The sequence below is a fragment of the Equus caballus genome, chromosome 1 (genome assembly GCF_041296265.1).
Source record: "Equus caballus isolate H_3958 breed thoroughbred chromosome 1, TB-T2T, whole genome shotgun sequence".
Lineage (NCBI taxonomy): Eukaryota > Metazoa > Chordata > Mammalia > Perissodactyla > Equidae > Equus > Equus caballus.
Window position 1 is genome coordinate 140,155,496 of NC_091684.1, and position 23,333 is coordinate 140,178,828.

The following is a 23,333-nucleotide window of genomic DNA, read 5'->3' on the forward strand; positions in this document are numbered from 1 at the left end:
GGAGGGGCGGGCCCTCGGCCGGGCTGGGCGGAGCGCGGAGCGGCGTCGGCAGCGCGGCGGCCGGGAGGGAGGTAGGCCGGGGCGCGCGGCGGGGCGCAGGAGGTGGCCGGCGGGCCGGGCACCGTGAGCCGACGTGGCTGCGGGCGGCACGCAGGCAGCGCCGAGGGCAGTCGGGCGAGCGCCGGGGCTTCGGCGGCCGCGGCCGAGGGCGGGACAGGAAGGCACGGGCGGCGCCGCAGCCTCGCCGGGCGCGGGGAGGGAGGTCTGCCCGCGGTTCCTCCCGGGGGCGTCCCCCGCCCCGGGCCAGTGCAGAGGATACGTGTCAGCACGTTCCCGCCCTTGTCATCTCATCCCATGTCACAGCCCCCTTCCAGGCCTGGGATCCCCCGGCCCCATTATCGCCAGGCCCAGCCCCCCGCGCTGACCCGCGGTCCTGTCCAGTTCCTTCGCCCCCATCGACCGGTCTCCCCGAGCAGCGAGGGCCCCGGCCCGGACGCCCGCAGAAGACACTAGTCAACACCTTCTCATCCCTGTCATCTCATCCCTCTGCCTAGCTCCACCCCAGGCCTGGGAATCCGGTCCCCTTTGGCCCATTGTCCCAGGGGCCAGCCCCGCGCCCACCGCCCTCACCCTGACCGGCGCGTGTTCCCCGGCAACGCGCGGAGACCCGGGATGCAGCCCGCGGGCAGGGCGGCCGTCCGAGAGGCGGCGGGCCGCGACGTGCTGGCCGCCGACCTCCGGTGCAGCCTCTTCGCCTCGGCCCTGCAGAGCTACAAGCGCGACTCGGTGCTGCGGCCCTTCCCCGCGTTCTATGCCCGCCACGACTGCAAGGACTTTGAGGCCCTGGTGAGTGCGCTTTTCCCTGGAGCTGCCCACTCCGTCCCAGGACACGTGGCCTGGGGAACCCGTGTTAGTAAACTTGCCAGCCCCCACGCTTTCCATTCCCAGCCTGGCCTTGGGGACGGTTTCCATGAGCTGAGAACACTCCCGACGCCCTAATGTTGACACTCCCAAGGCACTTGGTGGCTGCTTCCTCTTGTTAATGACAGGTGACTCATAGGACTGAAGTGAGGACTTCAGTAGTTGCATAGGCCACCACATAATTTCCCAGCTTGACCAGCCATAAGATGTTGATCGAAATCAGCTGAGTCTGCTAAATAGGAAGTTATCCATCCCTTGGCAAATAATTAGACAACACAAGTCACCAAAGCCACCCACAGCTCCATCTTCAGATAAGGTAACATATGGGTAGTACTTTTATAAATTGTAACATACAGTACACATGTGAGCTGTTATTTCTCTGATGATTCCCAAGGCACTTAATTTCTTGCAGGGTTCGTTCACCTCAGGGTCAGCATTCCGGTCAGATATCAGTTATCTTTTTATGTAATCCAAATATTTGGAATTGCCTAGGAAAATATAGCTTACCAAAATTGATTTTGTAAGAAACAAAAAAGTGAAACAGCCTGTAATCATTAAAGACATTGAATTAGTAGCCAAAGATTTTCCCTCAAAGAAAACTCTGGGCCTAGCTGGTTTCATTGGTGAGTTCTACCAATCACTGAGGGAATACGTAATTTCAGTTTCAAATAAATTCTTCCAGAGTATTGAAAAAGAGGCTGGTATAACTTTGATACTAAATCTGATAAGGATGATACAAGAAAAGAAAATTATAGACCAATGTCACTCATGAGTATAAATGTAGAAATCCTTTATAAAATATTAGGATCCTGAATCTAGCAATGTATAAAAAGAATAATTCCTCATTAACAGGTGGGTTTATCTCAGGAATGCAAAATTAGTTCAACATTAGAAAATCAATTAATGTTATAAACCATGTTAACAGATTAAAGGAGATATTTAGAATCAAGAGATGTTTAGAATGATCTCCGATGAGGTGGTCACTGTTGGGTTCCCGTGTTGCTATCTTTCCCAGGAGGTAAAGGTACCAAGGCCCAGCCTCCTGAGCCCACCCTGTCCATTGCAGCCCAGGTTAGGGATGTGTTGAGGGCACCTCAGGCCTTGACTGTGGTACACAGATGTTTCAGGGTACAGGGAGTGGGAGATTGGAGAAAGAGGCAAACCCATGGCTTGTTATGCAAATTCAGATATTCAGTTTTGTAAGTTCTTGATATCAGAGCCTTGGGGATGAAACTTCCTTCAGTTTTGTCAAAGATATTTATGGAGCTCCTGCTGTGGTCTAGGTGCTGAGGGTACAGAATTACAGACCCAAGGAGAGGTTAACAGTGTGCTCAGCTATACTGTGGGGTAAGCCCTAGACATACAACATGGAAGCCCAGAGCAGGGACCCCAGCTGTTGGCAGTGGGCTGAGGTCAGGGAGCACTAACCAGGGGCAGTGACTGATGTCATGCCAACTCCCTAGGGATGTGGAGGATTTTGAAGAGCAGAGAGGAGGAAAGTGGTATTCCAGGAGGAGTAGCAGGATGGGCAGAAAGCCAGGAGCTCGCCAAGAAGGACAAGTCTGTACTGTAGGTGGCTGTCATGGGGAGCAGGAAGAGGTGAAGCCAACTGAAGCTCACAGGGTTGGACATGTCCTGCCAAGATGTGTGGGTTTTATGCTTGGGCAGGGGAGGGTGTTGGTGAGGTCTAGGATGCATTTCTGAAAGAGCCCTGTGGTGGCATGGTGAGAGAGGGATCTGTCCAGGAGGAACAGTCAGAGGAGGAGGGACTAAACTCACCAGAGGTGGTGCCCCACGATGCACTTTATTATTTTTTGCCAAGAAACATTCAAGTGGACTAGAATGCTCAATGAGTTTGCTTTCTACTGGAAGGTCTTTTTGGCAAACAGAATCGGGTTTGTTTGATGACTATGGGATAAAGGTAAAGGGAGTTTGGAATTGTTTTTATCATGCTTTTTTAAAATTTATTTTTAATTATGCAAGTAATGTTTGAATATATTCTTGTTATGAGAATTTCAAATGATACCATAAAAGTAAAAGTGTCCCCTGATAGAACTCACCATGTGCCACATGTCTCCCTATAGATATCAGGGCTCTCACTTTGGGGCACACCCTTTCTTCCATACCTGTAATCACTTGGGAGAGCATCAGCAATTCAGGTAGCCCCAAATAGCCACCTCCTCTTTGGGGACAGACTGTCCTTCACCTAGGGCTCATTGTGCCAGTGCTAGGCAGTGCACACTTTCTCTTAAGGGCCACTGGAGAAGCACAGGCAGATTCTTACTACGCTGTTCTGTTGCCATATTCCTTCTTGGGCGCCATTGTGAGGGAAGCCAGCTCAGGCTGCACAGATTCTGGCGGTCTGGAGGCATGGCTTTAACGAGAAGGCGCTCACCAGGCAGGGCCTCGGGAGGCATGCACACATTCTTAGATAAACACACGTTAGGTTTCGTTTTGCTATGTGTCACATGAGTTACAGAAAAGATGCGGAGAACTTGGCATCTGGACCTGTATCTGACTCAGACGTTAACTTTTAAAAGGGAATCCGGTCTGGACTTGCCCTTCTTGATCATTTTGTGGTTACCTGAAGAAGGAAGGTATGGAGCTGTTAAAAAGTTTTTCGTTTCGTTTGTTTGGCTAACAGCACTTGGAAGTAATTGTGAAACATTGTGTCATTTTCAGCCATTTTTAATTAATTTCCTCCGTACTATGAGATGTCATGACACACCTGTAACACAGGTGTTGTAGTTTCCAAAAATTAGAGCTCTGGCCTGAATCACTTTAACAGTTGTTTCCTGAGAATGCCCCCTGCTGAACCAAGCTCTGGGTTTTAGGTACGGTTCTGGCCTTATTCTTTCACAGCCCCCAAAGTCCCAAATCATCTCCCAGGTGCCTTGTTTTGAGGACATTTCTATTCTGAGTCAGCTCTTCGATTTTACACTGGAAGTTCTTTGTATTCCCGGTGCCAGGAAGGTGCTTATTGGATGTTTGAGGAATCAGTTGGGTATGTGCTGATTGCCCAGGCTGAGATGAGAGTTTCTGACTCTGTTCCTTGGGACAAGGATTGGCTAAGTTCCTATCAGATCAGAGAATCTGTAGCATTCTTGGGATGTCTGATAGCCCTGACCATTGGCCCCCAAACTTCAGGTTGAGCTATCCTGTGCACAGTTGACATCCCTGAGTCTTGACACAGAATCTTATCATTGACATCACAGCTGTAAAATTTTTGTTTTGTTTTTCTCCTAGAAAACATCATGCTCTGATTCTCCATTAGTCTGTAGACCCTTTCTGGGGTGGGAGGTGGGCGGGAATGGCTTCTTTGTGTTAATTCAACCCCTTGCCACCCAGTGTGCTTGAGGACCAGCAATATCAGCATCACCTAGGAGCTTGTTAGAAATGCAGAATGTCAGGCCCCATCCCAGACCTACCCAATCAAGATTTGCTTTTGTTTGTTTGTTTTTTTTGGTGAGGAAGATTGGCCCTGAGCTAACATCTATTGCCAATCTTCCTCTTTTTGCTTGAGAAAGATTGTCCCTGAGCTAACATTCATGCCAGTCTCCCTCTATTTTGTATGTGGGAAGCCGCCACAGCATGGCTTGATGAGCGGTGCGTAGGTCCCCACCTGGGATCCAAACCTGCAAACCCAGGGCCACTGAAACAGAGTGTGAGAACTTAACTATGATGCCACTGGGCAGGCCCAAGATTTGCATTTTAACAAGGTCCCCAGGCACTTGTGTGCATAGTGAAGTCTGAGAAGCACTGCATCTAGCCAACCCTGTTCCCATTCACTATTTTGGGGGCCAGACTGCTCTAATTGACTCTCTGGTTCTGGTCTCTGGCTTGTACTGTCTAGACAAGCTGACTTCTCAGTGTCTGGGTTAAAAACGTGAATGAGCATCTCTCTGTCCTGACCCCAGGGTGTGCCTGCCCTCTCCATGCCATCCCCCTCTTTGTCCAGGCAAACGCTTCTCATCCTTTGAGACCCGGCTGGAACTTCATCTTATTCTGTGCCCCCTCCCCAAGCAGTTAGGAGTCCTTCCTCTGGGTTCTTTCACATTTTAACAAATTTGCTCTTATAAATAATGCTACGATAAACATCCTTCTATGTTAATTGTGGTTTATATCTCTAGTTATTTTCTTGAGATAAATTCCAAAAGGTGAAATTGCTGGCTCGAAGTCTAACAAATCTAAGGAAGGCTTTGTATGCTTATTTCCAGATTAGAAATTGGGTATTGACATTTCCTGGGGGAGAACAGAGATCGTTCTTTTTCTTTCTCTCTTTTTTGAGGAAGTTTAGCCCTGAGCTAACTACTGCCAATCCTCCTCTTTTTGCTGAGGAAGACTGGCCCTCAGCTAACATCCATGCCCACCTTCCTCCACTTTATATGTGGGACGCCTACCACAGCATGGCTTGCCAAGTGGTGCCATGTCTGCACCCGGGATCTAAACCGGTGAACCCGGGGCGGCTGAAGTGGAACGTGTGCACTTAACCGCTGCACCACAGGGCCAGCCCCAGAGATCCTTCGAATTTACAAGGCTCTCAACCTTGGCTTGCCTTGGAATCACCTGGGGAGCTTTAAGAACTACTGATGTCTGGGCCCCCTCTAGAGATTTTGATTTAATTGGTTTGAGTTGGAGCCTGGGCGATGGGATTTTTGTTCATTTGCAGAGAATATGTAGTTTTAAAATTTTCCTATTAATTCATCATTTTCCTGAGCATCCAGCTGCTGGGTGGTGAGGAAATGATAACAATTAGATTCAGTCTAGTCAATAAGTGTCCATGTAGGTATATACTTGATATCTTGAGGTAAAATTCATAGTCTCTCAGGTTACCTTTTTTTAAAGATTGGCACCTGAGCTAACAACTGTTGCCAGTCTTCTTTTTTTTTGCTTTTTCTCCCCAAATCCCCCCAGTACATTGTTGTATATTCCAGCTGTAGGTCGTTCTGGTTGTGGTGTGTGGGATGCTGCCTCAACATGGCCTGACGAGCGGTGCCATGTCCTCGGTGCCCAGGATCCAAGCCGGCAAAACCCTGGGCCGCTGAAGCTGAGCACGTGAACTCAACCACTCAGCCATGGGGCCAGCCCCTCAGATTGCCTTTTTATTTCCCTGCTCTCAAAGACGGTATCTAAAAAATGAGGGGGGCGGGGGAAGCATACAGATATAAAAAGATATGGACACAGACATACATATAAGGTAATGTGGCTCTTGGTGGGTATGTGGCTAGAAAAATCTCAGCCTGTGGGACGGTGATGTGGAGGACCAGGGGTGGGATCATCCTTCTAGTACAAGCCACCTCCTCCCTTCCCAACCATCCCAGAAATGCAGGCCTCTCCTCAGATTGGGGAGCAGTAGAGGGGGAGATTTGATTAATAATAATAATGCGGTCCCTAACACTTACACTTCTAATCGCACTTCCTGGCACTCTTCTGAGCCGGCTCTACATGTAACTCATTTAATCTTCCTAACGGCTCAGCAACATAGGTTCTATTACTGTCTCTGTCATCATCAGCTCATCAGTAGATGTGCTGGTGGCAGACCACCAGGTGATGCCAGCGTGTAGCCAGGGTGGAGGCCACTCCTTTCTAAGGTCCCCATGATGACTCTTTTTGTGATGAGAACGCTTGTAAAGTAGACTCTCACCCCCAATCTGTTTTAGTAAATCTGGATTTCCATCCTTTAGACTTGTGCACAGCAAGGTGTACCTGTATGTAACTGTGGTGTCACCTTTCTTGCCTTCATCTCAGCAGCCCATTGGTTCCACCCATCCCACCCACCCCACTGTTTCAGGTGTCACTCTGTCTGGTCCCCGAGGCTGGTTATCTTGGCTGTACCTTTGGTTCATTTCCTTCTAGCACCTCCACCCACATCTAGTAATTGTGACCTCTGGAGTCTTCCTAGACAAGGACTTCTTTCAGATGTTCTCTCTTGCCTGCTGCCAGCCCTTCTAGGACAACAGTGCTTCATATCTAAGCCTGAATATCCCCATCTTTTCCTGGTGATAAGAATCAACAAGTGGCAACTGCTGTAAACATAAATTCCTCGGCCGCCTCAGGAGATTATGATCTGGGTGGTTGGAATCTATCCACTGGGCTGTCCTGTCACCTCCTGACTCAAAGCAAGGAGGTTGAGTTGTCCCCTTCCGGGGTCATTGGTCCTCTCTGTCCTCTGCTTGCCCCCTGCTGGTTCCCTCCCCCTTGGTCTCTCAGTCACTCAAACCACCTCTTTCCCAGAGACTTTCTTTCTCAAGCCCCTTGGCTGCCCAGCACTGCCCATCATTCGGGCCTCACCCAGGCTGCCCACCCGCTTCTCTGGCTGAATCTTTTCTTGCTCCCCAGAGCGGAGGCTGCAAAAGTGTGGTCTGACAGGCCTTTTAGAAATTGGGAAATTAAAAAACAAAACAAAACCAAAATACCCCCGGCTTACTGATTTCTTTTTAAAACAAGAAAAACATCTGAGGCTCTGCAGCCTGGATGGAGGTCACCCTTGGGTAGAAACGAGCTGGATCTGCAACTGGGGGATTGGTGGCTGGGCCCTTTGCTAGGCCTGGGGTCTCCAGTTCAACACAGTCCTTACCACTCTTTCCTTGACTCCCCGCTTACTCATTTTTCTCCCCTCTCTGGCCCTGGGGGCATTTGAGCCTGGGACCACCTTTTAGAACAGGCACTGTTCACTTCTCTGCTCCTCCGCCATGCTCTTTCCCACTGAGAGTGCTTTCTCTGCCTCTTAAAGTCCTCCTCATCACTCCAGGTCCCACTCCATCCTACCTGTTCTGTAAACCTTTCCCTCTGCTTCCCCCCACCGCCAACCCCAGAAATGCCTGCCTTCCTCCTGAACGCTTCTTCAGTTGCTGGTAAGTGCCTTCCGCTGTCATGAACCGTGGTTCATAACTTGTCTAGATGGAGGTTTTCTGTCTCCTGACCCTAGTCCATACTAAGTGTTACGTGCATCTCTCTCCCCTCCTTTGACAGGGCTTAGGCACAGCCAGTAGCTCTCTTGGTTGTATATATTGGTTGTATATATTATTCTGGGATAGGAGACTCCAGAAACATACCTGAAGCTTCCCCAGCAGCCTCTTAAAGTTCTGCTAGAATTGCTTCTTGGGTTAAAATATTTATCCCATTATAAATTTCTTCATTGATTTGATAGGAAAGAATCACAGAGAATGGACTCTGGAGTCCGCCCACCTGGCTGCATGTCCCTGCCACTGAATAGCTGTGCGACCCTAGGCAAGGTGCTTAACCTCCCCAAGCCTCAGTTTCCTCCCCTTTAAAATGTGCTGTTGTGAGGATAAAACGAGATGACGCGTGCACAGCATTGAGCCCAGTGTGTGGCACGTGATCAGGCCTCAATAAATGGTAGTTACTGCCTCGTTCTGAACTTCAGGCCAGGTTCTAGGCTGGCTGCTGGGGCTCCAGGATTCATAAGATGTGGTTGGCCCTCAGGAAGTGTTTGTCCCAACTGCATCTGAGGTGGCCCCAGAGAGTGAAGTATCAACATGGGATTCTGCCTAGAGCACAGAGGAGCACAGAGGTGGTGGTGTGTCAGGGACAGGGGAGGTGACTTTAGGCTGGCCTTGAAGACTGAGTGGAATGTCATGCCTGGCAGCTGCAGAAGCACAGAGGAGGAGAGAATGGTGCAGTTGAGGAACAGCATGGGGGGAACCAATGGGAAGTTTGTGGCAGGAGGTGCTGTGGGAGGAGCCAAACCAGATTCTGAAGGGCCTTGTTAAGGGAGGGTAGCTAGATTTAGCAAATAAAAATATAGGCCACTTAGTTAAATTTGAATTTCCAATAAGCAACAAATAATTTTTAAAGTATGCCCCAAATCTTGCTTGGGTTATACTTATACTAAAAACATTTATTTTGTTTGTTTATGCGAAATTAAAATTTAACTGGGCAGACTGCATTTTATCTGGCAACCCAACTTGTATGTCTGGTCCCCAAAAGGCCCTCCTAAAATGCAGACAGATTTTGGTCACAAGAGGAAGAATCCTATTAACTTGGAGCAGATTTATTTTTCAGAGTAGCTTGAAAAGTGAAATGGGACATACAGGAGGTCAGTTGAGGGGTTAAAAAGTAGGGACAAAGAGGGCAGCCCGGCAGGACACCCAGGGGCTCTGCGAGGTCAGGCAGCAGTGGGAGGGCCCGAGCCCTGGAAGAGGGCTGGCCCCAAGGCAGCCCAGGCGAGAGCTGGGGTCCGGCTCGGATCTGGGAGGGGTCTCTCCCACTTCCCCAGACTGAGCCCCTGAAAGGGAACTGGCTTAGCTGACTGGCCTCTTGTGGGGCTCCCTGTGCCCAGGTCTGGACTGCTGGCAAGCGTGGCTGCTCACAGGTAGATTTGAGAACAGGAGTCATGGGAACAGTAATCATGGGAGAGAAGATGCAGCTCCGGTTCTGGGATGACAGGTGTGGACCAGGAGTAGAAAAGAAGGAAAGGGGAGGCCAAGATGAGCCGCAGAATGCTGGGCGTGTAGTTTGGACTACACTTCAGGCCATGCGGGCGGCCCCCTGAGGGTAAACCGTTTGGAACGCATCTTCAGGTGCCCACAGTGGCTCCCTTATGCTGCCCACAGAAGAAAGCCCAGCGTCCCCAAGGCAGGTACAAGGCCCTTCACAGGCTGATCTCAAGTCGCCTTTGCACTCCTGCTCCTGGCAACCGCTCCCCTACACTCTAGACTCTGGTGTCACAGAACGACCTGCAGTTAATGACGACAACAATTGCGGCGTTGCACTAACACTGCAGTACAGGACTTAGTGCCTTGCTGGTGCTGTAAGCTCTGGACTGTGTGACTTAATTAACCTGCGCAGGGATCCCGTGAAGTGGCTGCTCATATGACCCCAGTTATGTATTTGAGCAAACTGAGACACAGGAGGTCATACAACCCACCCGGGTCACACCGTGACTGGGGGATGTGAGCCCAGGTCTGGGCCCAGGCTGCCTAGGAGGAGATCAACCACGTCACCACCCACTTCTTTGACTACACGCCGCACTTTCATGCTTCTGTGCCTTTGCATGTCAAACCCAGGTCACACAGCACCTCCTCTGCCAGGTCCTGACCAAGCCCGTCCCCCAGCCCCTAACCAACAGGAGTCCCGAATTTCCCCTTAGTAGTTTGTATCCATCTTTGTTGTGACAATGAATAGGTTTAAATCATAATTATTTACCTTTCTGCCTCCCCGCCGTGTAGCACCAACACTTATGGAGCATTTGCACATCCACACGTCCGTGTTTTTTTTAAATTGGATCCTCACTGATGCTCCATGAGGCATGTAGAGATAGTTTTGGTTTTTTTTAAAGATTTTATTTTTCCTTTTTCTCCCCAAAGCCCCCCAGTACATAGTTGTATATTCTTCGTTGTGGGTTCTTCTAGTTGTGGCATGTGGGATGCTGCCTCAGCGTGGTTTGATGAGCAGTGCCATGTCCGCGCCCAGGATTTGAACCAATGAAACACTGGGCCGCCTGCAGCGGAGCGCGCGAACTTAACCACTCGGCCACGGGCCAGCCCCTAGAGATAGTTTTATTAGAAGTCTGAGGCTACTGATTGAATCTTTGGAAATAGAGACAGGAATAAAGTGGTCCTGAAATTTTTCTGATTTTCAACTACAGAGTTGAGAAATGAAACCCCCAAGGTCAGCAACAGTCAACTTTCTAGAGAAATGGAAAAAAACCCACTAGTATTCATAAAGTACCAAGTGCATCCCTAGCAAAGGGGGTGTGTGTCTGTGTTGTCCAGGGAGAACTATAAGCAAGAGAAGAAATGGACATGTATAGGGGCTGGCCTGGTGGCGCAGCAGTTAAGTTTTCACGTTCCGGTTCGGATCCCTGGTGCGGACCTACACACCACTTGTCAAGCCATGCCTTGGCAGGCATCCCACATATAAAGTAGAGGAAGATGGGCACGGATGTTAGCTCAGGGCCAGTCTTCCTCAGCAAAAAGGGGAGTATTGGTGGCTGATTTTAGCTCACAGCTAATCTTCCTCAAAAAAAAAAAAAAAAAAGATAATGGACATGTATAGACCAGGCTCTACCAGGCTCTGAGATTCTACTACCTTTAATCTTCCCAACAACCCAATGTGGAGATAGTGGACCAGGTCCAGTGCCTTGCCTCAGGAGCAGGATTCAAATTAATATCTGTCTGCTCTGTCCACTACATCCAGGAATGAGGAGAATTAAAAACACACAAGGCAGTCTTTGGCCTCCAGGCGTCCTGGCCATCTGAGGAGAGAGTACAGGGGCTGAGTCTTTTAGAGGTTAAGAGAGAAGGGTGCCTGGTTTCGTAGAGGTGGAGGAAGGGGCATTCCAGGGGACTGTGAGCAAAGCTTGGAGGTGGTACAACCCAAGGCATATTCACAGACGACGCCAGTCTGCAGTGTCTTAAGTGCCATCCTGGAGAGATTTGGTTTCTAGTCAGTGATAACTTCTGAGCACAAACTACAGATACCTAGTAGCTATCTGTTAGCCCAGGTCCCCAGTCTCTTATCAGAAATCCTGGCACCAAGTATGTTTCAGAATTCAGATTCTGCCTGACTTTATGAAAGTAATAATATGCTCCAAGGACACGACCAAGTGACCGACTCAGACGCCTGTCTCAGGCCACACCGGGAACCAGTTGGGAACGCTCTCGGACAGATCACATGCACAGCAGGGCGGGGTCTGGTGTTTCATTTCTGGGGAAGTCCTTGCACAGTCCAGCAGAGGTCCCGGAGCTAGTCTTTGCCCCCCAAAAGTGACAGCTCAGCTGTGAGGAGATGAGATTCCCGTCAGGCGGGTGCAGGCGTTTCTCTGGCCTAATGAAGCCCCATGTTCTCTCTTGCAAGGCAGGTGTCTCTTGTAAAAATGCCATAGGCATGGCTGCCAGAGTCCTCACAAAAAGTCACCACACTCAGGAAACCCCAAATTAGCAGCTGGCTCCCCACTCATAGCTTCTTCTAGTCCACATGCAGTTTTCCATTCTGGGTCGTTTGTCCCATAAGTGTGGCCTGTTATGTATGTAGTTGCCTTGCTGCCTTATCCCGTCTCTAGGGGAGCAGTTAACAGGTTAATGAAGGTCGTTTTCTCGTGCTGAAGGGACAAAGCTTTGTTAACCCTTTACCCACACGTGCATGTTCTGTGTGTTTTCTGACACCTTCATCGAGTGAGCCCTGAGTCAGACATTCATATTCCTACAACGAAGTGCACCGATAGTAACACAAAGTGGGAGAAATAAAGGTTAAATGAACCTCACATCAGCTCAGGTCGGGTTTTGTGCCAGATGAGCTACAAAACAGCCTTTCAGTGTTGGGAGCTTTTGGCATTGAGGAGTATTTGGAAAGGGGATTGTTGACCTGTGCGTTTCTCAGGAAATGTCATGAAAGACATGCAAGTCGCCTGCCTTACCACTAGAGGGCCCCTGGTTATCATTTTGTCCAGGATCCTTGCTAATGGAGGTTTTTCCTCACTTCAGCTTGCAGATGCCAGCAAGTTACCCAACCTGAAAGAACTTCTCCAGTCCTCTGGAGACAGAGAGAAACGGGCCTGGGACCTGGTGAGCTGGATTTTATCCTCAAAGGTCCTGACAATCCACAGTGCAGGGAAGTCGGAGGTGAGCCTTTGGTCTGCAGGATCACAGATTCCTAGGGCTGAAGGGCTCTGGGACCTCCTTGTGCACCAGAATAACCAGGGCAGCTTGCTGAAAGTGCAGACTCCCAGACCCCAGAGATTCTGATTCTGTGTCTGGAGTGCGGCCCGGGAATTTGCACACTGGCAGTGCAAAGCTGCCTTCTCCCTCTTCCTAGCTGCATGACCTTGAGCAGGTGACTGGGTACATTTCAGTACCTCGGTTTCCTCATCTGTAAAGTGGGGATGATAATTATGCTTCCATCAGGGAACTGGGTGTGAGAATTGAATGAATGTTTGCACTTAGAACAATGCCTCAGGGCTCAGTAAATCTTGGGTGTCACAAGCACCCCAGGTAATTCCCATAAGAGTGGACCCTTGACCATACCTTAAGAAACTCTGGCCTAGTCCAGTCATCAGGAAACAGAGGTAGAACCCGAAATAGTGGAAAACCTTAGGCTCTGGGTTCGATTCCTACTTCCATCCATTACTGAATCGCCTTTTCCCCATTTGTAAATTGAGAATATTAATAGTTACCTGAGAAGGGAGCTGTGATAGAATGTCACCCCCAATACGGTTTCTGGCACAGACCAGACACTCCATAATTTGGTTTCCCTTGCCTGGCTGGGATCTTCCAGGGACAGGCTGGCATGACAAGGACCAGAGGGTAGGACTGGCAGATCGCTGGTCTGGTGCTCTCTCCTCTGAGTGGCATCTGTACTGTTCTCCACTTAATTAATCAATTTTAATTCAAGAGCATTCAATTTTACGGTCTCCTGCTAAAGACAGAAGTCCTCCTTAGGTGGTGTAGAATTTGGTATCTGGGATTCTGGGGTGTAGGGACAGCCGTCTGTGTTGGATGGTAAAATAACAAAGAGCTGTGGAGTGGGAGTTAGGAGACCCGTACTCAGGTCGAGGCTGGGCCGCTCACTCCTGGGTGATCTCTGGGTTTCACTTTTGTCATCTGTTAAATTGAGATTCATTCATTCATTCATACCTCATATGGGCATCAAGTGCCTACTAGATAAAGTAGATAAGGCAATGGCTCCTTGACTTTTTTTTTATTTTATTTTATTTTTTTGGCTCCTTGACTTTTGATTATTAACCAGTTAAATTCCATTAAAACATGGAGTCTTGGCACCCAGGATTATCAGCTTTTTATTGTGCCCAAGTAAGGACATTAGCCCACCATGTATCATCATTTTATAAGAGGATGTTTTCACACAAAAAAGGAGGATAGTCCTGATCTCAGAATAAAGGAGAGTTCTTCCAAAGAAAGGCTTGTGGCAACCTTACGTCAGTATTAACGTATCTGTTCTATTGCCCTTATTCTTCTCCTTTAATCATAACCCAGAGAAAACTTCATGATAGACTGGCTTTAATCTGTGACTTACTGTTTGGAAATCGCTGAAATGATGTGGTCTCTGTCCTGAAGAGGATTGTTGCCCTTTAGTAAGGAGCTCACCTTTCTGTATCAATCAGCTTTTGGTGCATAACAAACTATCCCCCAAACGTAGTGGCTTAAAACACCATTGATTGCTTTTCACAATTCCATGGGTTGCTTGGGTGGTTCTTCTGGCTGGGGCTGGCTTGCCTGGGGCTGGATGATCTAGGGTGGCCTCACATGTTTGGGGCTTCAGCTGGGATGGCTGCTGTAGTTGGGGCCTTCCTCCATGAGGTTTTCATCCTATTGAAGACTAGCAGGGCTTGCTCACATGGCAGTGAAGAGGGAAGTGTTCCCAGCAGCAGACAAGGAAGGGCAAGCCCTTTTCAAGTGTCTGTTTGCCATATATTTACTAAAGTCCCATTGATGAAGGTAAGTCACACGGCCAAGCCCAGATTCAAGGGGCATGGGAGGAAAAGTCTGTGGCCATTTTTGCAATTGATCACACCTTTCTACCCCCGAGATTATTGTAAAGATGGAATACAGGAAATAGATGTGAAAGTGGTATGAAAATTAGAAGTGATCTTTAGTTAGAAGGAGCAATTCATGCTTCTCAGTTAGCCTACTGTAGGGAAAAGGTTATTAGAGGGAAGCAGTCTTGAGCTAGAAGCTCTGAGCCTGTTTACAAATTGATGACTTTATTCTCATGAAACCAGTTTTCCTCATGAGCAGATCCCCTAGGAGTTAAACTCAATGCTTTAGGAGGCCATTTTCGTAGCATATTTTACCAGCTTCCCAAATAAAATTGCGACTCCCTACATGTTTTCAAGTTTGAAAAGATCCAAAAGCTGACTGGTACCTCTCACATGCCTGTCCCCGTGCCGGACTTCCTGTTTGAAATCGAGTACTCCGACCCAGCGAACGCCAAATTTTACGAGACCAAAGGAGAACGAGACCTAATCTACGCCTTCCACGGGAGCCGCCTAGAAAACTTCCATTCCATCATCCACAATGGCCTGCATTGCCACCTGAACAAGGTGGGGCCTAAGCCTGCTGACATGGGGGGGTCAGAACCCTGGGGAGTTTGCTGGTGGGGGTTGGGGGGTCATTTCACTAAGGCCTTACCACTCAAAGTGCGGTCTGCTGACCAGCCCCAGCAGCAGCAGCCCCTGGGAGCCTGTGAAAATGCAGGATCCTGGGCCCACCCTAGACCTTCTGCATCAGAACCTGCATTTTAGCAAAACCTCCAGGAGATTCCTATGCTGATTACACTTTGAGAAGCATGGATTTAAAGATGGTTCCCAACCTTGGCTGCACATTCGGAATCACTTGGGGAGCTTTAAAAATCCGAATGCCCAGCTGCATCCCAGACCAATTAAACAAGAGTCTCTGGAAGTGGCCCAGGCAGCAGCATGCTTTAAAAGCTCACCAGGTGATCCCAGGTGTGGCAACCCTCATTACTCAGCGTGGTCCTTGGGCCAGTGGCATCTGCATCACCTGGGAGCGTGTTGGAAATGTGGAGCCTCAGGCCCATCCCAGACCACCTCCTCAGAAAACACACTTTAACAAGCTCCCCGGGTGATTCATGTGCACGTTGACATTTAAGAAACAGTTCCCTAGGGGACACTCCAACAGAGTTGGCCCTTAGAGAAATTGAGACTTGTGCTGAGGAGCGGTCCTTTCCTTCCATCCTTGAGCTTCATTCCTACCATTTTTTAGAGTCAACAGCTGGCACTTATTTTGTCTCTCAGTGAGGTGTAAGAGAAAGAGTATAGACAGGAGCCAAAAAGACCACCTTGGCAGCTCTGTGGCCCTGGGCAAATTTACGTAGCCTCTCTGAGCCTCAGTGTTCTCATCCGTAAATAAGACGCCATTACCCACCTGCTGGTGTGCTGAGATGATTGAACCAGTTCATGGATGCAAAGGGCTCTTCCTGTTTTAGGCACCAAGGCCACAGTAGCTGCTTTTATAGGCTGATGGAGAGGGAATCTGGTGGAGTTAGGGGGCTGCAGCCTTTCCCCAGGCCTGGCAGCATCTGCCTTGTCTGAGGGGCTGGCTCCATGAGCCACGGGCTCAGCTGTGGCTGATGCAGCCCGAAGGCTAGGAAGACTTTCCCAACGCTGCTGCGTCTGATTAGTGCAGTTGGTTTTTGCTGAGGATGACCGGCTTGTTTACACTGGCTCTCAACTTACTATTATGGCCAGGCTACTGGAATCCAGGGGCCTCCGCTTCACACCGGAGCCAGCCTGGAGAAGTTGCCTGCGGACTGCAGTCTTGTACACCAAACCCTTACTTCACTGCCCCAGCGGTTTGCTGCTTAGAAGCATCTCACAAGAGTCCTTTGGTAAAGGGGATGCTCTTCTGGCCTCCTCTGTCTGAGTTTTCAGTGAGGGGCTTGTTTGAGGGAGCCCACCTGCCACTTGAAGCTGTGAGACTGTTTTTGTGGTAGAGATACCCCAAGTTTCCCACTCTTGTGCACCTCTGTTCATGGCATCCTTGCACAAGGCTCTCGAGCCTAGGGAAGGGTATATACGTGGCAGGCATAAGTGGAAAATGGATGTGGGCGTCAGAGGACACCCAGCGTCCTTGGAAAACGTCTCTGTCAGCTTTTGAGAGATGAGGACACTGCCTAACCTGGCAAGGGGCTTCCCAAAGACCAAGCAAAGGCTTGTTTCATTTCCCCTAAGCTTCACTTAACCAACTAGAATTGTGGAAGCCTGGTGCAACTAAGTAGCTTATTTCTCAATTTCCAAGCATAGGATATTCAGTGAGCTAAGTCCGCTCATCTCTTAGATACTGATACTGTGGCCCAAGAATAGCAATTGAATTTCAACTTGAATGTCAAATTCCATTCATTGGTAGCAGCTACCTGGAATGTTAAGAAGGATTCTGAGTCAGTGTGAATGAATGCCATGATTGATATTTTTGTGTTGGCCATCATGGTTGATTATTGATGTTTACCATGGGCAAAGGATGTGTTTGCTATGCCTGCCAAAGCCTCAGCCTGCAGGTATTGCACCTGAGATTCTTCTCTGTCATCTGGCATACTTCCTAACGGAGGGCACCAAGTTAGCACCTGCCACCAGGGAACTGCCTCCCAGAGTTTTGGACATTTTCTTGGTCAACACCAACACAGAGTAAAACTTACCTTGCCCCTCATAGAGGCCTTCCTGTTTGGGTTATAGTTTCTGGTCTGGGAGATTCATTTCTTTCCTATGACTCAGGGGTGGGCCTCATGGCCGAGTGGTTAAGTTCGGGTTCTCCACTTCGGCAGCTCAGGATTTCACTGGTTCAGATCCTGGACACAGATGTGGCGCTGCTCATTAGGCCATGCTGAGGTGGCGTCCCACATGCCACAACTAGAAGACCCACAACTAAAATATACAACTATGTACTGGGGGGATTTGGGGAGAAAAAGCAGAAAAAAAAAAAAGATTGGCAACAGTTGTTAGCTCAGGTGCCAATCTTTAAAAAAAAAAGAAATGACTCAGATTACTTCCCCTCTCAGGTGTGACCTCCCTCCCTGTATATAAAGGTGTGACTTTGCTTCTGCAAGCCCATCAGTGTAACCATGTTTAACACATTCATATAACAGGAATTACCACATATGCTATGACATAAGAGCCTGTGATGGAGTGTCCACCCCTCTCATGTGCCAGGTGTCCTGCTAGATGCTTTCTGCACATTCTCTCATCGAATCTTCATCCACGACCTTCTGAAGGAGATACTCGTATCACCATTTTTCGCATGTAGAAACTAAGACCCAGAGAGTTTAGATAACTTGCCAGCTTGTTGGAGGAATAGGCAGGATTCAAACTCAGGTCTGTTGGGACTCTTATACCTATGGTTTTCTGACTCACCCTTGACCGCAGGAACTACAAGTTTGCCAGGCTAGTTAGCCACATCCACAATCAATTAAACTGCCATCAGATAGGAATGTGGTTAGTAATAACCCTAGGATGATGTGATAATATTATGTGGCCTTGTACCTTTTGCTGGGGAAAAAAAGAGACTGGAAAATTTTCTTTATACAACTCTGTTGAAGAAAGATCTGTGTTGTCTTGCTGTGCCAACCCTGCATTCACAGGCCCTGTCTGTTTTCACTTGACCTCTGCCATTCCAGACATCCTTGTTCGGGGAAGGGACCTACCTCACCAGTGACTTGAGCCTGGCCCTCATTTATAGCCCCCACGGCCATGGGTGGCAGCGCAGCCTCCTTGGCCCCATCCTCAGCTGTGTGGCCGTGTGTGAGGTCATTGACCATCCAGATGTCAAATGCCAAACAAAGAAGAAGGGTGAGTGAGCACTTGGCCCAGACCTGGGCTGTGCATACTCTTGCCGTTGGCCCAGCTGTTCAGTGGGGTGCCCATTGCATACCAAAAGCTGGGCTGGGTCCAAACCAACGTATGACAGGGACTGCCTTCAAGGGGTGAGCAGTCTCCTTAGGGGTTGAACACACGATGGAAAAGATCTCACTTACTACAAGGTGCTGGGTAGGGAGTGCCGGGAACTGGGTCTCATTCACTCTTGGGTGCCTAATGTCAGCAGCGAGCCTGGTACGTACTTGACATTCAATAAATATTTACTAAACTGAAGCTAAAGATGTGTATCCAGATCCTGTCCCTCCAGGCTACTCTGGTGTGTTCCGGGGCCCCCAGAGGCTGTGAGGGGCAACTCAGGCCCCCGTGGGGAGTAAACCCCAGGCTCTCCCGGGAGTCAATGACTAGCTGGCCGCCTCAGTCCACTCCTCTGAGGTTCCTTAGATTCTTTGCTCTCTGCCCCCTGCGGTTTTGCCTTTGGAGACAGAAGAGTCACAGAACTGTCATTCTCGTCTCCAGAACTGGCCTGTTGGTTCCACAGGGACAAGGAGAATTAAGAACACTGTCTGTTCTTGGCCTCTAATATAAAACAACTGGAATCCCGAGGAACCGGCCCAGGCCTGACGCCACCCTCTCAAACCAGACAGCGTGAATATTTGCATTTATAATTGTTAGGAAGTTTGCAAACCGTGACATTAGACATCAAAACAAAACCTTGCAACACCTGCTGGCACGCAGCTTTTTTTTTGTAAAGCTTTTTCGTGTTATTAAAAGTTTTTGTTTTTTAAACGAGTCTTGGTACAAAGGGTAGAAGATAAGTGTTCTACAAAGCTCGAATCCAGAATGGTTCATCTAGAATGCCTGCTAAGAGACTTGTTTCCCATCCAGTCCTGTTCCCAGTTCCCGGTCCCAGATTCTTGTTTTGTTATGGCCATCAATCTGCTGCTTACCTCTGCTTTCCCCACTCGGTTTTTTCCCCTTGTATCCCTCTTATTTTCCTATTCATTTTTTCCACCTCCTGTTTGTCTGTCTGTTGGCTTCTCCTGTTTTTTTAGTGCTGCCTCACATACACAAACAGGCCATTCCTCAGCCTGGTGGGGCTTCTCCACCCTAAAGACCAGGAGGCTTGACCTGTTTCTATTCATAATTTGCTGCTTTTATTATTGTATTTCCCCCACCCTCTACTCTCCTCATTCAGATTCCAAGGAGCTAGACCGCAGGAGAGCGAGAATCAAGCACAGTGAAGGGGGAGACATCCCTCCAAAGTACTTTGTGGTCACCAATAACCAGCTCCTGCGTGTGAAGTACCTGCTGGTGTACTCGCAGAAGCAGCCCAAGAGGTGAGAAGGACGGTCCCCATGTGAGGCCCAGGAGAACCACTCAAGGCTGCACAGTACTGGGTTCTTAGTATAGCACCCCCTTTCCTCCAGCCTTAGACCTCGGCTGTGTATCAGGTATATAAAGCACTATGCTAGACACTGTGAGGGGAGGAATAGAGGTCCAATAAGATGTAGTCCTGGCCCTAAGAGGACTGTGTACTCTAGCAAAGAAGATAGAGATTCGTAAACACAAATAACACGAGGGACTGACTGAAGCCAGATTGGCTGCTTTAGACCGTGAGGCCCCTTAGCCACCAAGGCTCCAGACTGCAGTCTGAAAGCCACTGATTAGGTTAAGCTCAGAGGCTGGAATTGTGTGCCACCCAGCTCTGTCACTTCCCACAGCGTTTGCTGAACCACTGCCTGCCCCTCTCGGGAGCAGAGATGCTTCATCTTTATCTCTAAAATGAGGGTGTTAAAACCAACAGCCGACAAGGCCTTTGGGCTCCTAAGAGCCAGGGTGGATGCCTCCTCCCATCTCAGCGGAGTGGATGTGGGGGTTGTCTGCAGGGTTCTCCAGGGCTGGGGGTCACTTTGAGATCTTATCATTGTTGGGGCTCATGGTAGAGCTTCTCCTGGGGGTGAGCAGCACATAAGACAGGAAAGGGGGCCACTTTAATACTCCCCACTTCTGCTTGTACATACCAGTGGGTTCCACACTTAGGATTTCATAAACTGGTAAAATCTACCCCTTCGCCCCAAAATTTGGGAAGTAGGGTTCCTGAGTCTGGGGAACATTATCCTTTGGTTTAAAATCATCTGGCTTTTTCTACTTGAAAATTCCGTTCCTTCCCACTTCTCCCTGGAGTGTCTCTTTCGTGCACACTTGGACGGTTTAGATCATCTCTCAGCGGACTAAGAGGATTTCCCCCGCTCAGATTGCTATGTGTGCATGTCTAAAACTGAAACGACTTCTGCTAAATAACCCGCCACCTGCTGCCATCTGGATAGACACCTTAAGCAAGGTCATTCTTCTAGATACCAAAATCCTACTTAAGAAAAGATGGGTTATAAAAGGTGCATGAGGAGCTGTAAAAGAGAGGATCAGGATGAGCTCATTGCATAGCTGTCTTTTTACATTTAGAAAATGTTCTGGTGAAAGGCATGTCGGTGCCAGAGCAAACAGCCCCAGATTTTTTAAGCAAAGGAGCACGCACGAAGCTTCATTTCATGGCTCGCTCAGAGGATGAAATTCATCATTTCATCTTCTTTGAGCCAGAAGTTGTTGCATATACTTTAAAAAAATGTTTTTCTCTTTTTTGCTAATGTCATTCTTTTTTCCCCCTTAAGCAGAGCTTCAAGCCAGCTCTCCTGGGTTTCCAGCCATTGGTTTACAGTCATGATATCCCTGTATCTGCTGCTGCTGCTCCTAGTGAGTGTCATCAACTCCTCAGCTTTCCAACACTTTTGGAATCGTGTGAAGAGATAGGGGTCTTTCTGGGCCCGGTGTGGGGGCCACCTCGACCATGTGCCTTATGATAACTTGTTCTGTACCTCCTGTGCCCCACATCCAGCCAGGTTGAACCTGGGGGCCAGTTGGGGACCACAGGACAATTTTCACATGCCATAATGTATCGATTGCCTTTGATGATGCTCCTGGCCACACTCCGGTCAACAGAGACCCCTGGTCTCTCACTTTTAGGTTTTGGGGGCGCCCTCCTGTCTGCTCCTCCCTAAACGGTCCTAAGGAGTTGGCTTTTCTGCCAGGGCCAAAGGAAAAAGTCCTGCTGCATTTAAAAACAAAGTGTCCAGGCCGTCAGTGCTGTGTTTACAATCGCTCCTGGCAGATGTTGGCCCTTTCTCTAATGCTTTCTGGAAGGCGGAAAATGTGTAGTGGGGACTATAAATCACTGACGATTGCCTTGTTTTGACTTGAGACACCCAAGAGGAGCAGTCATGTTTCTCATAAAAATCGGTGGGATCGTTTTTGAATTCCATCAGCCTTTGTATGTGAGTGCAAAACATTTTCACGGTTTTCTTAAGTCAACAAACAGCCTCCTGCTACAGCCGTAGCACCCCCCCGCCCAACCACGGATGAGAAAGGAGGGAGTCAGAGACCTGAGGAAAAATATGAACTTAACAATGAGCGACTCAAGTTGGCTTTTTCTAAAAATTACCAACTGCTGATTACAGCTGAAATGGAACCAAATGTTTATTTTCTGATTTTTAAAAAAAAATAGCTATTTGACAAATGCATCTTTGTGAGCTGAGTAAAAGGGGAAATTTCTAAACCTAGAGCACCACTTGGGCAGTGTCCACAGCCTCTCTCCTGGCCATGATTTAGAGAAAGGGGTTTAAGCTGCAGGTCTGCCTCCTGTTCCTGTTCTCATGAAGCTGCCTTGACCGTGGCCTGCCAGCCACAAGCGCCACGCCGTAGGCCGTCTGTGGGCTGCCAGCCGGCCTTGGAGACAGAAGCCTGCCTCAGTGTGCCACGGATGTGCGTGGACCGAGCCTCCCACAGAGGGGTCGGGTCTTTAGGACTCAGCCTGGGCTTTAACTGTGCAGGAAGAGCCTCTGGCTGCCCAGAGAGCGGCTGTTCTACTGGCTGTGTTCTCTGCCCCTCCTTCCTGCCCCCTTTCAGCCATAACGGAGCCCTGTCTGATCTGGGAAGGGAGATTTCTGTAAAGAAGGGGGAAAGTCATTTTTCTATAATTTGTGAAGTTGTAAAAAAGCCACGATCATGGTTTTTGCATTGAATGTTGGAACATTTCAGAAATAATAAATGTATTTTCCTAATTACCAAGTCGCTTTCGTGACTGCTTTCGACCTCAGTGTGTGTCTGCCGTTGCTAAAAATCTTGTCCTCTCCTTCCTTGTTCGAGGTGGCTGTTTGCTGGAGAGCATGTATCACGAGGATATCCAGTAGGTGTTGGATTTCTGGTCATTGATATACCAAATATGAGCACCTCCTGTGTGCCGGGCACTAGAAATAGGAGCAGGACCAAAGTCAAAATGCCGCTGCCCTCACGGAGCTGACGGTCTGGCAAGGTGGGCAGATGGACAGACATCCTCAGGAGTGAGGTTGGCATCATGTGATATTATAAAGGAGTTTTGGAAAATACTTGGCAAGGAGTCTTAACAAGGTCTAAGGTCAGGAAATATGGAAGTAACACATGTAGGCACCTTGCATGTACTGGTTTCTTTAATCCTCATGACGTAAGAAATTGAAGTCCTAGTGAGTTGAATAGTTTGCCCAAGGTTATATGGCTAGGAAGTGGCACAGTTGGGATTTGAACCTGGCAGATTGGTTTCCTAACCACCATGCTATACAGCCCTCCTGGGCTCCTGGAAAAGGTGATGTTCAGCTGAACCCTGAAAGAGCCATTGGTGTTGGGCCAAAAAGTGGAGGAAGAGTGTTTCAGGCAGTGGGAACAGCACATGCAAAGACCTAGAGTTCTCCCTGGAGAAACTCAAGGCAGGAGGGTCACAAAGGAAGAGGTTATGGTGAGAAACATTGTAGGGGATGGGGTAGGGAAGGAGAGGGCTGGAGAGGTGGGCAGGGGTCAGATCCCAAAAGACCTTAAAAACTGTGGGCCAGGGAAAGCCTTTAGCAGGTTTGACTCAAGGAAGTGATATCAGATTGAGTTTTCAGAAAAATCACTCTCACTAGTGGTTGGAAAGTAGATTTAGGATTATTTTGAGAATTAAAAGAAATGACACAACAGTGCCCAGCACAGAGCAAGTAGCCGATATGTTTCACCTGCTATTATTATTAGTATCATTATTCTTTGT

The 23,333-nt window shown here is 48.8% G+C and overlaps 1 protein-coding gene across 3 annotated transcripts; it reads left to right on the top strand.

Annotated features, from left to right (window-relative positions):
- The first annotated feature begins 9 nt into the window (after nt 1-9).
- On the top strand, nt 10-22,341 carry PARP16 (poly(ADP-ribose) polymerase family member 16). Of its 3 annotated transcripts, none has more exons than XM_001498063.7 (7): nt 10-71; nt 555-846; nt 12,369-12,506; nt 14,735-14,941; nt 18,028-18,199; nt 19,422-19,563; nt 20,896-22,341. In XM_001498063.7, exons 2-7 carry the CDS (start codon nt 673-675, stop codon nt 21,029-21,031), a joined length of 969 nt encoding a protein of 322 aa, XP_001498113.3. In that variant the 5' UTR covers nt 10-71; nt 555-672; the 3' UTR covers nt 21,032-22,341. The 3 variants fall into 3 exon arrangements, with proteins under 3 accessions (XP_001498113.3, XP_070090762.1, XP_070090768.1); XM_070234661.1 differs by having other exon boundaries at nt 12-71; nt 12,369-12,449; XM_070234667.1 differs by lacking the exon at nt 12,369-12,506 and having other exon boundaries at nt 12-71.
- The last annotated feature ends 992 nt before the right edge of the window (nt 22,342-23,333 follow it).

Excerpts from the sequence above, each read along its gene's own strand:
- PARP16 (XM_001498063.7), top strand. The coding sequence starts at position 673 with ATGCAGCCCGCGGGCAGGGCGGCCGTCCGAGAGGCGGCGGGCCGCGAC. Across the intron at positions 12,507-14,734 it reads ACAGTGCAGGGAAGTCGGAG|TTTGAAAAGATCCAAAAGCT; the intron begins GTGAGCCTTTGG and ends CATGTTTTCAAG. Across the intron at positions 19,564-20,895 it reads TCGCAGAAGCAGCCCAAGAG|AGCTTCAAGCCAGCTCTCCT; the intron begins GTGAGAAGGACG and ends CCCCTTAAGCAG.